This window comes from Ixodes scapularis, unplaced genomic scaffold (assembly GCF_016920785.2).
Source record: "Ixodes scapularis isolate PalLabHiFi unplaced genomic scaffold, ASM1692078v2 PGA_scaffold13__105_contigs__length_92229423, whole genome shotgun sequence".
In the NCBI taxonomy this organism is placed as follows: Eukaryota; Metazoa; Arthropoda; class Arachnida; order Ixodida; family Ixodidae; genus Ixodes; species Ixodes scapularis.
This window is the reverse complement of record NW_024609839.1, coordinates 65494363-65508513: the sequence shown is the minus strand read 5'-3', so window position 1 is coordinate 65508513 and position 14151 is coordinate 65494363. Positions and strand designations below refer to the sequence as shown.

General features: G+C 43.8%; 1 protein-coding gene across 3 annotated transcripts in view; it reads right to left on the bottom strand.

The window, feature by feature from the left end:
- Positions 1–14151, bottom strand: part of LOC121835550 (fat-like cadherin-related tumor suppressor homolog) — a 123376-nt gene that overhangs the window by 45704 nt on the left and 63521 nt on the right. For all 3 annotated transcript variants that reach the window (XM_042289932.1, XM_042289933.1, XM_042289934.1), the window contains exons 25-27: positions 6190–6404; positions 2851–2988; positions 463–606 (exon numbers count right to left, since the gene is read on the bottom strand). In XM_042289932.1, coding sequence (XP_042145866.1) covers positions 463–606; positions 2851–2988; positions 6190–6404 — 497 coding nt within the window. The remainder of the gene's footprint in view (positions 1–462; positions 607–2850; positions 2989–6189; positions 6405–14151) is intronic.

Genomic DNA, 14151 nt, shown 5'->3' with positions numbered 1-14151 from the left:
AGTACATCGCCCTACACTTTTCTGCGCTGCTGCAGAAGGTGAAAGTCAATCGAACAAGCCTAATGTTTCACGTTGAAACGTGCGACAGGGTGTCAAGTTCCTATCTGCCAGACGCAGAGCGGATGCCCCGCAGGGCTTTCCCGCAAAATAGCACCTGAACTCGTGGCGATGTATCGTGACATGCTGGAAAAACACTCGCTCAATAATCTAAACGGCCTGGGTTCGACTCCCACCTGGTGCAAAAACGTTTTTACTGCAATGGCCTCTTCCCCCACCACTCGAAAAGCAATTAGTGTCGAGCCTTGCGTTCACGCTTTTATCCGGGCTTCAAGAAATGTTAAACACCTAGCCCAAGAACGTTTCATGTTAAAATGTATTTTGGGAGTTTAGCGTCCCTTTAACCAAATCTCTACTGCCCTAGTTTCAGAGAAGCAGATTCTTCTCGGGTGGAGTGGCTAGTACCTGAACGATGGCTGAGTAGTTGGCCTGTGCAAAGTGGGGCGCGTTGTCGTTCACATCCGAGGCTTCGATGTTGACGAGCACCTTTGAAGACAGCGGTGGTGTGCCTCCATCTGTGCACTCCACTTCGAGGACGTAGTTGGATATCTAGATGGGGGGAAAAATTAAGAGTAAAGATAAAGTGGGCAAGCTGACAAGAATCTAAGTCTGCGTTACAAATCTTACCTTGAAATAGCCTCGTATGCTGATCAAGCTTAAATCGCACCCGTGTACACTTTGTCGGTTTTATCTACCATATGCACGGTCAAAAAATAAAAGGGAACAAGCGCGGCGTGCCAATGAGCCGCCAGGTGGTTAAGCCGATTAAGAGACCAAGCCATGCCAAGCCAAGCCAGCATGGCTGCGGCACGTGCATCGTGGCGTCATTCCCACGAAAATTATGAAAGCGAGCGCAGTCGCTCGGTGCGTATGGCCAACAAAGCTTGGTTTGAGGCATTACTCAGTCCTACGAGATGTTTCGTCCATCGAATATACCGTAAAGTTCCAAAAAAATGCCTACCCCTGAAAGATCGCCCCGACGCGTTTTTGGGCAAAATATTGATTTCACATAGACCCCCAAATGTGGCGAAAGCAGAAGCCTGGAAAATTCCCTTTGAGAAGGGAGGAAATCAGGGAGGAAATGCGTGAACAAAGTAAAATGTTGTTCCCTCCTTCGTTTTACTTTGTCACGGACATCCTTCAACCATAACGTCCACGGCTGAGCCATTCGGGTAGGATGAATGTTTTCGGATCGCGGAGTCTGCGTTGGGGTATTTGTAAAGGTGGGAAATCACTCGGTGTTATTTTGGAAATCGATGTTCGCCCAAAAAGCGGAGTGGGAGATGTCTCGGGATATTACGGTAAATATAATATATAAATATTATATATATATATAATTTATATTATGTATGCAGGGGAATGAGGTCTATATTTGTATACCGAAGAATACTGCGCTTCCTCCCATTCCACATAAAGTGCCCATACCCAAATTTGTAAGATCTGAGAAAATATGCACAGTACATTTATATGTAGAATTGATGACCGGACAAGTGATAATTCATGATTATCTACAAATTTTGAGTGGGCGCTTGCCCGGTATTTTACGGTATATAGATATTTCTTCCTCAAATTCTTTAGCACGGTATATCACAAAATCAAAATATTTCAAGAGCTGCGCTCTAATTTTGCATTAGAGAAATATGTAAATGTATTTCAATTCTTTTTTTTTTTTTGCTTATATGGATACTGTAGAAACTGAAGGAGAGGAGGAGACGAGAGTGCACGGCAAGGTCAGAGCACCAAGTTCTGTTTCAAATGATCAGTGGTTAAATGCAAAGCTAGCTGCCTCTCTCTCTACTCACTGTATAATGTGACTGCCAAATGCTAACGAGTAGAGAGGTTTGTTTCAAAGCAGTGAATGGAGAGGTCGTTTCCTCTCCGCAAGTCTTCCCTGTAGCGCAGCGGTAAAGAGCCGGGCTCGTAATTACGGGGTCGTAGGTTCGATCCTTGTTGAAGCTACTTTAGACTTTTGTTCTTTCTTCTGAAATAATTACTATTTCTTCTTAATTATGCATTATTTCATAGATTGTCCTTGACACACAAGATACTTGTTTCGCAACTATCTCCGTGGTGTTATGTACCGCTTTCCTCAGCGATGTAGACACATTCTTCGTTAAAAAGGGACAGACAGCAACTGTCCCCTTTGAGACGCTGTCCGTCCGCCTTTTTCTGTCCTCATTCTCAGGGTTACCATCATGCTCAATAATGCCGGCTCACCTGCACTCTCTAAGCATTTTCCTGGTACTATTTTCAATTCCCTAATGTTCAAAAAACACAAATACATTGAAAAGTAAAAGTGAGCGGCAAATCAAACCAAATAGCAAACACTACCGTAATCCCCCGAGAGGTAATTCACATAAAATAGATAGTAAATCATATCAAAATAAGGGGCCGGCTAACTTTCTGTGTGCCATAAAAAAAAGGTTGAAAAAATGCTAGCTTTAGATTTTGTCACCCTCGAAAACTGCGATCGCAGGAGGGGGCGATGAAGCAAAGACGACTCTCCTTCCCCGTCAGCAATGCTTGTTTATCCCCTGCCGTGGTTAAGTAACACAGTTTTGGCCAAGGTCAGCATTGGCCGGGGCCCCGCAATTACTAAAAGTGGGCTATCTTTCGGTTTTAAAAAAAAAAAATTGCAAATCATACCAAAATAAGGGGGCGGGCTATCTGTCGGGGGTGGCGATCTCTCAGGATACTATGGTATATTCGCGAATAATTTAGTCTTCACACACCAATAACCTATGGGCACGAAAGCGAGTCAACAAACGTTGCGCAGGCACAACGCGGACCAACCATTTCACGGTCCAGGGATGCGGCGACGCTGATGTAGCCCGTCTCTTTGTCGATGGCAAACTGGCCGTGACGGTCCCCCCGCACGATGGCGTACTGCAGTGCCGCGTTGGCCGCACTGTCCGCGTCGCTTGCTATTACCTGCAAGCGAGTGAGCAACGGAGGAGTGAACGACACGGTGTGATTGAAACAGTTTGAAGGCCGAGTCGATTTCCAAAAAGAACAATTTTGTTCAGTAGACAGAAAAAGGGATGAACGGGAAGTTCCGTCCTAATGTCCTTGTCTTTAAAGGGGTGAAGACACAAAAATCAAATGGGTATAGTTATTCTTGAAATGGAATGCTCATAGGCTACTTGCTACAACACCAAGCTTCGCAATTTTTAGAGCTCTACTAATTGCAAAATTCAATTAGGCTACAACACCAAGTTTCGCGATTTTTAGAGCTTTACTAATTGCAATAATCAACTTACAAATTTTTATCATTTTCATCCGGTGACCATGGGAACGCAGCCCAAGTGAGTCACATCATGGTGCCCATAAACCACGTGATAATGAATGCTCTCTCATTCTAGGCGCCCCCATGATCGCCCAAGCTCGCCTCTCCGCAGTACAATCAAAACTGCTAACTCAACTCGGCCACCCCAACGCTATTCTCGCTCTCGCTCCCGGCCCTTTGACCTTGCGGATCCTGCATGCACCTGCGAGATTGTCACGGATGACGGCAACCACGGCGAGTTCGTCTGTGACTCGTCGTCGCTGGAGCTGGTCGCCAGCGGGTCGCAGTCAAGATGACCAGCTTCCAACATCCCCGGATAACAATCACTCTCAACGCTGCTGCGATCAGTGTCGAAGACTTCGACGAAGTGAACGATGCCATAGACGTAATCGTCACCAACCATGTGCTCGAAATGCGGAAGGTAAACGAGGAAGCTGAAACTCGAGACGCCAAGAGAACCAAGTCTGTGAGTGCATGCAAGGCAACGTCACCAATGCGCCAACCACGGCAGCCTTTTCAAAAGCGGCGTATCTGAGGGACCCGCATATAGATAGATTTATCTACAAAACTACCACACCATTTTTAAAACAAATTTACCAGAAATACAGAAACATACTACAACGGGTCCTTGCAGTATAATTACTTCGTATTTTATTTTTTGCATGTCCTGACCCCTTTAAGCAGGTAAAAACAGCTCTTTGTGTTGGTCCAAAACCTGCACCTCCCAAACTCTTTGCTGCTGCAAACCCCCACTGCACTCAAGGGTCATTTGCAGAGCTTCACTGAACATGGTGCTGACTAGTATGACTAATACAGCGAAGGGCAGGCAAGGACACCGAAGATGGGAGTAGCGCTATACTCTCGAGTGGCATTTTAATGCAATTGCGAGAAAGAGAGGTCCCGTCTACTATAATTCTTGTCTGTCCTTCACAATATTTGTGGGTAATACGCTTACAACTAGCCCACCTTAATATTTTATAAAAATAACTTCAAAAGTGCATGAATGAAAAAGTTACGACTAAGAGGTCAACAGCAAACTCAGAATCATACATTTTATCTGCACAGACTGCATCATTTTATGTTTACGTAAACAAAACAAAAAAAGAAAAGTCATGGTGACATTATGAGAGTGGCATTGCTGTGGTTGTGCCTCAGACACCAAAAGTGTATTGAAGTCAACTCATATCCAAGTCAGTTCAACAACAACAACAAAAAAAAAAACAACATTTTGTTGCTCTTGATAGCATGCAAACAAGTGCAAGAAGAGCGGTCACAAAAAGCAAAGCACCACATTGTGCGAGTGCCAGCTGGAAAGCTAGCTCGACTTTTCCGACACTTGTCAGCGGGTGACACGCGTCAGGAGGAGTGACTCCCCAAATTTGTTTAATTCCCCTTTACATCGGGACGTGCCGTCTAAAGGCTGGTACAGATACGTGGCACGGAAGTGGAAAATCAGGACTGCATCAGCATCACCATCAGCACTGGCCGAGTGCTGAGCTAGTGCTGCATTGTGCGTGTAAATAATAACAGGTCGGGAATTTATCACCTGTTTGGCGCGGCTGATGACGTCGGCCCGCTTCATGGGACCAGTTAATGCTTTCCCATTAAAAGCAATGCAGCCCTCTTCAGTATCACTTAGGAAGACCACCCACCAAATATTAGGATATAGTTTCGTCTAAATGTTTCTCAAAGAGACGCTGACTTTCACCTAAAAATTTTTTAAATTTTTTGCCAGGCGATTTTTTTTATGGTGTCAAAGACTAACCAATAAATATTTTGCAACAGCGTCACACATATCTTTAGCAAAGTAAAAAAAGAAAAGCAACTGCTTGAAACCGTAACCAAAACTTTACTAGGGAGGAAGAAGAAATGTAGAGACTGGAGAGAGTTGGCCGGAAGTCCCATGGCTGCACTTGACTGTCCAAGCCCCAGAGTAAAACAACTTTCCTAGTTTAAAGACTACCGTATTTACTCGCACGATGAACACCCTTTTTTAAAGAAAAATTTAGCCATATATAGAGGGTGCGTTCATTAGGTGGGGTAAAAGTTTGCGTATTTACAGATTTTCCGTAAATGTCATTTTAGGTGCCCATCTGACAGGGACACTACTGTGGCATGCCTCCGGTTACGGAGGCGCACCCACAGCTGCTCGTGGGTGTGCCACAGTAACCATGCTCTACAAATTGCAACTTGTCTTAAAAGCACCATCTGCATTTTTTTTCTCGTTTAAAATAAAGCATTGCACGAAGTTTGCTTGGCACAAAGAACAACACGAGCATTCCTACGCCTAACTGCTTTTCGAAAGCAAAACACGAACGACAGCTTGTTTGCTGGATGGATGAAACATCTCCAGGGGGTGGGCAATTCCTCGACTCCAGCTTTTTTTGGCTTTGCAGGCCGCTCGGTTACGCTGTTATCACTTCCGAAACTTCTTTCTTGCGGCCATAACGCACACGCATGCTGCCACGCTAAATTTGGCTTGGCTCAACCTGACCATTTGGTGGCTTACTCGACTCAGTGGCTGGCTGGATCGGGTGCAGTTCAAAACTCGCGAAGCCAGAAAATAAGTAAATACGGTATTTTAGCAGATGTGAGCCGTCCATTGACGCATAACAATGAGCCAGGCACTCCCTAATTTGCACATTATTGTTTACAAGCTCTGCAGGCTTCTATATTGCTTTACTGCATCAATATTAGGACAGAAAAGGATTCTTCGGGTTCAGAAAGCTTGAGAGGCCCCCCTCTAGATCATTACACATCTGTTTGCGTGGACAACAGGAATCCAGCAAGCTCATCCAAAGAAAGGTCACCTCCCCCTTTATGGTAGCAGAGGTCGTTCCACTTGCCTGGATGATGCGGTCTCCGACCCGGGCGTCCTCTCGGACCACGGCATTGTATACCGGCAGTCCGAACATGGGCGGGCAGTCGTTGTAGTCGGTTACCGAGACGTTGACGGAGGCCTGGTTGCTGAGGGCCGGCAAACCCCCGTCCCGTGCCAGCACCGTCAGGAAGTAGTCCCGCACGTCTTCGTAGTCCAGGGGCTTGGCCACCTTGACAGAACCTTGGGGGACACCACAGGGAACGCGCATTGACGCAGGAGAAACAAATACATCGGTGCAAGAGACGTATATTGGCATAAGAAAGAAACACTGACAGAAACGCACATGAGTACAAGAAAGACGGCACGAAAGGCTGTCTTGCCTTTCTTGCCGTCTTTGCGAGACGTATGAGAACAAAGAAAAACGTCAGCGGGAGAAGACATACTGGTGCAGGAAAGACATATTAATGCCGAGAGACGTAACAGCACAAAAAAAAAAATGACACGTAGGTAAAGGGAAGATATATTGATCCAGAAAAGACATTCGTAAAAGAAGTATGTATTGGCTTGAGACACACTGCTGCAGGAGGGAACGTAGGCACAAGACACATGGAAGAGAGAAAGTCATACTGGTGCAAGCTGAGGGGACAAGCAAGTAACCTCTCGCATGACAAATTTTTAAGCGCGGGAGCACCGCATAAAGCCCATTCAAACTGAGCTGCATGTTTGTAAAGAGAGTGATGCGTAGAGCACAGCAATGCGAGCTGGCACGACACATTCGAAATGGAGGTAAAATAATGCGGGGAGCCCCCGGGAGCACCCGGGACGAATCAAAGTTAAAATAGACTGCAGGTAAATTTCGTCATCGAAGTTTGGCAGGGCCAGCGTGCTGGGGCCACTCCGTGCGGCATCTCCCGACGCTGCATTATGACTCTCGATTGGGCTGGTTGCTTCATACTGAAGAGTGACCAAATAGAGCGAAGAAGACAAGGACATAAAAAGGCACACATATAGCAAAGACTGGCCCTAGCTTCCAACAGATTTTATTGCAAGGCTAATCCAAACAATCCATATACCGATGCTTATGTGATTAGTACATAATATACTCAGTGAAAAAGAGAGAACAGCAAGACACCTCTTTCTAACGCCCGGCCCCCAACACGCACTCGTGGCCTTGCACAGTGCCTTGGCAGTGCGTTTACATTCCAAGTGCACAAGAAGCCATTGCCAAAGGTAGGAAGCTCATGCTGGAGACGTGGCAACTGAAGCTCCTCCCTTCCGTACTACCCTCGTGACTATAACACCCCCGTGTAGACAAGTTAGCGCCCATTTTTGTCGCACGCCTGCCTTTTTCGCCCCTTGTCTCATTCGCGCTACCTAAAAAGAAGCACACTACTCTTTGGTACAAAAAAGAAAAAAAAGTTTAAATGGTGTTTTTAAAGACTGTCAGGCAATTATCATTTTGTTCTGAAGTATTTTTATTAAAAAAAAGAAGTATCTTTTTTTTTTTTAAACATTGACTCGAAAACACAGGAAAATGGGTCAGTGCACATCTTTTTGCTATTATTTTAGAATGAAGTAATTATGCACTTTGCTATTTTTGTAGAAGCCATATCACCACTCGTACCTATCCAATCTTCTTCATTTTTTCTTTCCCTGGTATGCATAAGTGCAAGGTATACAATAAGGAGTATAAATATGTCAAATATGACATCAGGGTTGGGGTTTCTGCAATGCTTTTTTTTTAAATTTATACTTCCTTCAATAAATAATCTTAGAGCTGGAAAATTCTGCCATAAAAAGAAACTTATAAATCATCCTAGAGCTTTCATTTCAACCTTATTGGATTCCACAGGCCTTTCAGTTTCCTGAGATATGTTTATTTCCTGATATATCTGTATTTCAATCTGTCTTAATCCTTTCCATAATCTTTTCAAACTAAATTTTCCATATCAACAAAACAAATGAAGCTATATCAAAACCAAGTACATATTTGTAGTCAGATTATAAAGGCAGATAATCTATGTAAATTTCATTTGTTGCAACTTATATGTTAAGAAAGCTGTAGAGTCTGCAGTGCTGCTGTTTAATTGATTATGATATTGGCTGGTGCTCCATTGTAGCCTCACAGATGCCAGTGAAAGTTGGACACCTAATATTAGGCATGTGCAAATAGTGGATTTCAAGTTCAAAGCAGAGTCGAAGTGAATAGTGATTTTGGCCGAATATTTTTTAATTGAATATTGAACAGTTTAGAAAGGTCTTTTGCTACAGTGCATCGTGCTTAAACGAAAATTCGGCTAAACTCGTGAAGGTTGTTCCCAACCTTCCTCTTGTCTACTTCTAAGTTTCCTGCTCCACTAGCAAGGGTAGACAGCCTGCTCCACTAGCAAGGGTAGACAACCTGCTCCAATATCAAGGGTAGACAACCTGCTCCACTAGCAAGAGTAGACAACCTGCTCCACTAGCAAGGGTAGACAGCCTGCTCCACTAGCAAGGGTAGACAACCTGCTCCACTAGCAAGGGTAGACAACCTGCTCCACTAGCAAGAGTATAGACAACCTGCTCCACTAGCAAGGGTAGACAGCTATCATCCTCCTCTAGAGGTCATGTTTTCAATGAAAGCCGTGAGGCAAATGCCTCCTGCACAAACTAGATTCTCATTTGAGCGTGGGGACTACCTTGACCTTTACGGGTTTCTGAGGGACTATGACTGGACGGGTGTGCTTAATGACCACTCTGCAGAATCGGCCACGGCCAAACTGACTAACGCACTGCAGGCCGCAATGGCTAAGTTTATCCCGAAACACACTTCCCGTCCATCTGTCTATCCCAACTGGTTTTCTAAAGAGCTGCGACGATGTCTCGAACACAAGACACACCTGCATTGCCTTTACAAGGCTTCGGGCTGCCCATTGACATACAAAATGTTCAGTGATTTCAGAAGACAAGCTAAACAACTGTTGAAACGAGACAGGCAAGCTCATATTGACAGGGTAGAAATTTCTTCGAGGCGTGACCCAAAACAGTTCTGGAAGTTCACGCACAGTTACGGCGCGCGCACGGCAAACATTTCAGCCATCCACACGGCAGGCAAGGCATGTACTGACCCAACAGAAATTGCCAACCTGTTGGCAGACCACTTCAGCTCTGGTTCCCCGGCTGCTAATACTGGCAACACTAACTACGCAGTAAAGGCGTCAAAGGCAGACTTCCTATCGGCAACACCGGTTACAGAGACAGAGATCGATGAAGCACTCAGAAAAATGAAGGCCAAAAAGTCATGCGGCCACGATGACATCCCTAGCTTCACCGTTAAGGGCTGCGGACCAGTGCTGTCACCTATACTGAGACACATTTTCAATCTTTGTATAGAATCTGGAATCTTCCCAACCCTATGGAAGCGCTCGATTATTGCACCCATATTTAACTCGGGCGACCCCTCTCCTGTGGTCAACTATCGCCCTGTGTCACTGATTCCCTCCTTGTCTAAGGTACTAGAGATTATTTTGTACAACCGCCTATACTCTTACTTCTCCCAGAAACTGTGTACTCAACAACATGGCTTTATTCCCCATCGTTCACCTGCAACAAACTTGTGTGCTTTTCTCGGCAGAGTAATCCCCGTAGTACATTCAAGACGCCAAATTGATTCAGTCTACTTTGATTTGTCAAAGGCGTTTGACATAGTGTCTCATTCGTTGCTATTGCGTAAAATGGATCACTATGAAATAGGTATGTAAGTCATACTTGATGCTTTTTGAAAGTTATTTGTCTAATCGTACAAATGTTGTACGAGTCTCTGGTTGCTTTTCACGCGAATTTAGATCAACTTCTGGAGTCCCTCAGGGTAGCAACCTGGGCCTCCTGCTGTTTCTCATTTTTATTAATGATTTGGCTGAGCGCATGAAACACTCTGAAATGCTTCTCTTTGCTGATGAAATTAAGATCTTTCGAGCTATAGATAAAGTTGATGAGTGCTCTCTTCTACAGCATGACATTAACACCGTCTCCTCATGGCATTCAGCAAATGGGCTTCGCATCAACCCAGCAAAGACAAATGTGATTTCATACTCTTGTCGACAGGTGCAAGTTCAATTTTTGTATAAGCTACATGGTGATCCCATTGCTCAAGTGTCAACAGTCCGAGACTTGGGGGTGCACATTGATGAGTCGCTGAGTTTTAAACACCACATTGAAAGAGTGGCCAATGAAGCAATGAAGTCCCTTGGTCTCATAACATGCATTTCGAAGGAGTTCACTAATCCTAGCTGTTATTTGTCACTCTTTCTGGCTACTGTACGCTCTCGGCTAGTCACTACTTGTCACTTTCTTTGGAACGGGTACAGATGAGATTTGTTCAAATCTATTACGATCGTTACCTTTTCAGAAGAGTATATTACTCGTACGATAGAATACTTGACCACATTGGGTTATGCAAACTGAGCGATAGAAGAACACTCCTCAGTCTGTGCTTTCTCCACAAACTTGTCCATGGTGTTGTTGACTGTGCCGATTTACTATATTCAATCAGTTTTCATGTCCCCACACGATGTCGTTCCTCGCCACTATTTTATCCTGTAGTTCATCCCAAAAGTACTGTCCAGAGAGCACAACTTGTATACAACTCACTTGAGGCACCTGGTCTGAGCATCTTTGATGGTTATGATACTTTTGCCCGAGCTGTGAAAAATTTGTCCAAAACCTGAGTGTACTTCTTTGTGTTGTAGAGTCATGTATTATACAATCATGTATAATATCTGTTAATTTCTCTTTTTTCTTTTTTGCTTTTTCTTTCTTTTCTTTGCTTTTTTTTTAACCTATTTTCACATACTTCCTTTGCTTCGTTTCCTTTTGTGCACCACGCTGAAGGCGTCATGCTGTTTGTGGGCACGTATCAAATAAATAAATAAATAAATAAAAAAGTTAATTTCATTGTAACTATATATATGAATGTGGCATGTAATTGAGAGATTTGTTGCAGCTATCCTTATTAGGGTAACCACCTTCCTGCTAGCGAAATGCGGGACACGCGGGGCAGAGGGGGGATTTATTAAGACGCACACAACAAACCAAGGCTCTGTTAACACATTTATTATCCCGTACTGTTTATACACCTGCTAATTGTATTGCAGCAATTAAGCTCAAATAATTTTCACTACCAGCGATAGATTATTTTGAATGCCAAAGATGGTATTACATGTGCCGAAGTTGAAAACATAAAAATCGACTGTACCAGAACTCAATGCATCAAATGGAAATACGAAACAATAAATATTTTTCTGCTTATTGTTTCCTGTCCATGCTTACTTATATCAACATGATCCTACACAAATTTGTAACATTATGTTTTTTTTTAACCGTTGCATGTGTAGCTAACTGCCTTCACTAAAGAAAAAAAAAAAAATCCACAGCAAACCTTTCGCACTGGCATGGTGCTACACAAATTTTTAACATTATGTTCTTTTTCGACTGTTGCATGTGTGGCTGCCTTCACTAAAAAAAAAGAAAAAGAAATCCACAGCAAACCTTTCGCATTGGCATGGTGCTACACAAATTTTTAACATTATGTTCTTTTTCGACCGTTGCATGTGTGGCTGCCTTCACTAAAAAAAAAAGGAAAAAAAATCCACAGCAAACCTTTCACACTGGCATGGTGCTACACAAATTTTTAACATAATGTTCTTTTTCCACCGTTGCATGTGTGCCTGCCTTCACTAAAAAAAAATAAATCCACAGCACACCTTTCGCATTGGCACGGCAATTTGAAAATAATAACAATATTTTATCTTTAGGGTTCCGCGTTTTCGGTTTCTATTTTTTCAAAATTCGGCGTACTTTTTTCGGTGTTTATTTTAAAATCATATTTTCGCTTTTTTCGGCGTATATTTATTTCCACAAAATTTAATCGGCTTTTTTCGGTGAATATGAAATAAACATCAACGTACACCGGATATGATGATCCTTGTAGCTCTGATATTTGTGATCACTCAAAGAATAGCGGCACAGATGCATTGAAAAAGAAATTGACACTTTATTTGGCAAATCTGTGCAACTGTAAAAAAAACAAAAAAAGAACAAAAAACACAGAAGTACAGACAAGTTATATATGAATCCTATGCCCAAAAACATGGAACTTTACCTTCTGCACATCCGGATTACGTTATCTTATTATAGTACACACACGCGTACTTTCGCATGTTCTCGTTGATTCGCACTCTTTATTTACTGTTAATATGGCCCTGAGCTTCGAAAATGCTCTCTCAACGCTAACACTGGACACGGGCAGGTTGATGAGATGGAGCGCTGCCTGAGCCAAGATCGGCCGATTAATCAACCAATTGTGACCACCAAAAGAGACACGGTGCAACGTTTTGAAGCACAACACCACATGCAGAGCTTGCATCAAGTCAGTCTTCCTTACAACGAGTTTGAAAACGTGCTCATACACAGGGGCGGAATTGGAGGGGGGGTCCGGATGTTCTGACCCCCCTCTTGATTTCTGCATGCGTAAAATTTAGAACGTAAAACGAAGAAGAGGGGCGGGGGTTCCTAAACCTATGCTACACTGACCAACACCTGACCCCCCCCCTTCAGGAAATTCCTACATCCATGGTGGAGTCATGGGGCATTTCGCACATCACGTTTCGATTGATGATGCATACATTAAACCAAAACGTCGTGATGGCATCCGTGTATCCCATACATTCGGACTCGTTTCGATAGACACTGTCGGTCCACTTTTTCGCCACGGCTCTGCTGTACGAATGAAGGTCAAAGTGACCTTATCCGGTTAAAACTGAATTTAAAAAAATGGAATCGACATACTTTTATCGGTTTTTATTGGTTTAAATCGGAAGTGCCGAACCTAAAAACTGACCTTTTTCGGTTAAAACCGAATTTCCGAAAATGGATTCGGCATACTTTTATCGGTTTTTATCGGTTTTAAACCGAAAACTCAGAACCCTATTTATATTTGAAGTTTTGGCGAGAACTTTTTCGTACAATATTTTCCCACCAAAGGGAGAGGCACAACGGCGCATGCACGTCGGTCCTCTTGCAAGAACGTCGGTCGCTTACCGCAATGCTTGGATAGATCATAGAGCATGGCGTACCTTTTCGATTCACACAATTACTTGCGACCTCCTCACTTCCCCGTGCCCCATGTTTCGGCAGCACCGTGAGTTGCGGAGTGAATTTTACGACAGTGTGAAATGCGGGACATTTTGTAGATTTGGGACTTTCTCACGGCACGTGGGACACGAGCCCTCAATGCGGGACAGTCCCGCGAGTCGCGGGACGGGTGGTCACCCTAATCCTTATCGAAGGGATTTATAAATCTGCTTGCTATATGCAAATATTGTTTTCCCTATTTCAAAATTTGATGAAAAAAAAAATCACCACATCTCCATGTGGTGAATGATGTTGATTGGGCCGAAGCACTGGTGGTGCTTGTCTGCGTAGACGCTGAGCCACAGCATGCTGAGCCTTTCGTTTGTTTTCATCCATGTCAGAAAGATAATGTGTGGTATGGAACGTGGTTATATACGCATTTGAGCACTTGACCGCAGCGCCCTCTCGTCTATAAACGTTGAGCCAATGCATGCAAAGTTTAACGCGATTATATACGCATTTGACCGCAGCGCCCTCTCCTGTATAGACGTTGAGCGGCTACATGCAAAGTTTCATCCACGACATCCCCAGCTCTTAAGTTACTACCACATCTCAGAGCCCCCTACTCGTCCCGCAGTCGTAGCCGAGTGGTTAAGGCAATGGTCTAGAAATCCAATGGGGTCTCCCCTCATAGCGTAAAATCCCGTTGACTGCGCAAACATTTATTTATTTATTTTTTTTTCATAATTTTCTTTTTTCCCTACAAGAGCACGTGAGCATGTGAGCTCACGAGCACCAGCAAGATTGATCTGAGTACGGACATCGGACGGACAAGGCTAAATTCTACGGAGCTTCGCCCCTAAAAAAAAGCATGAAT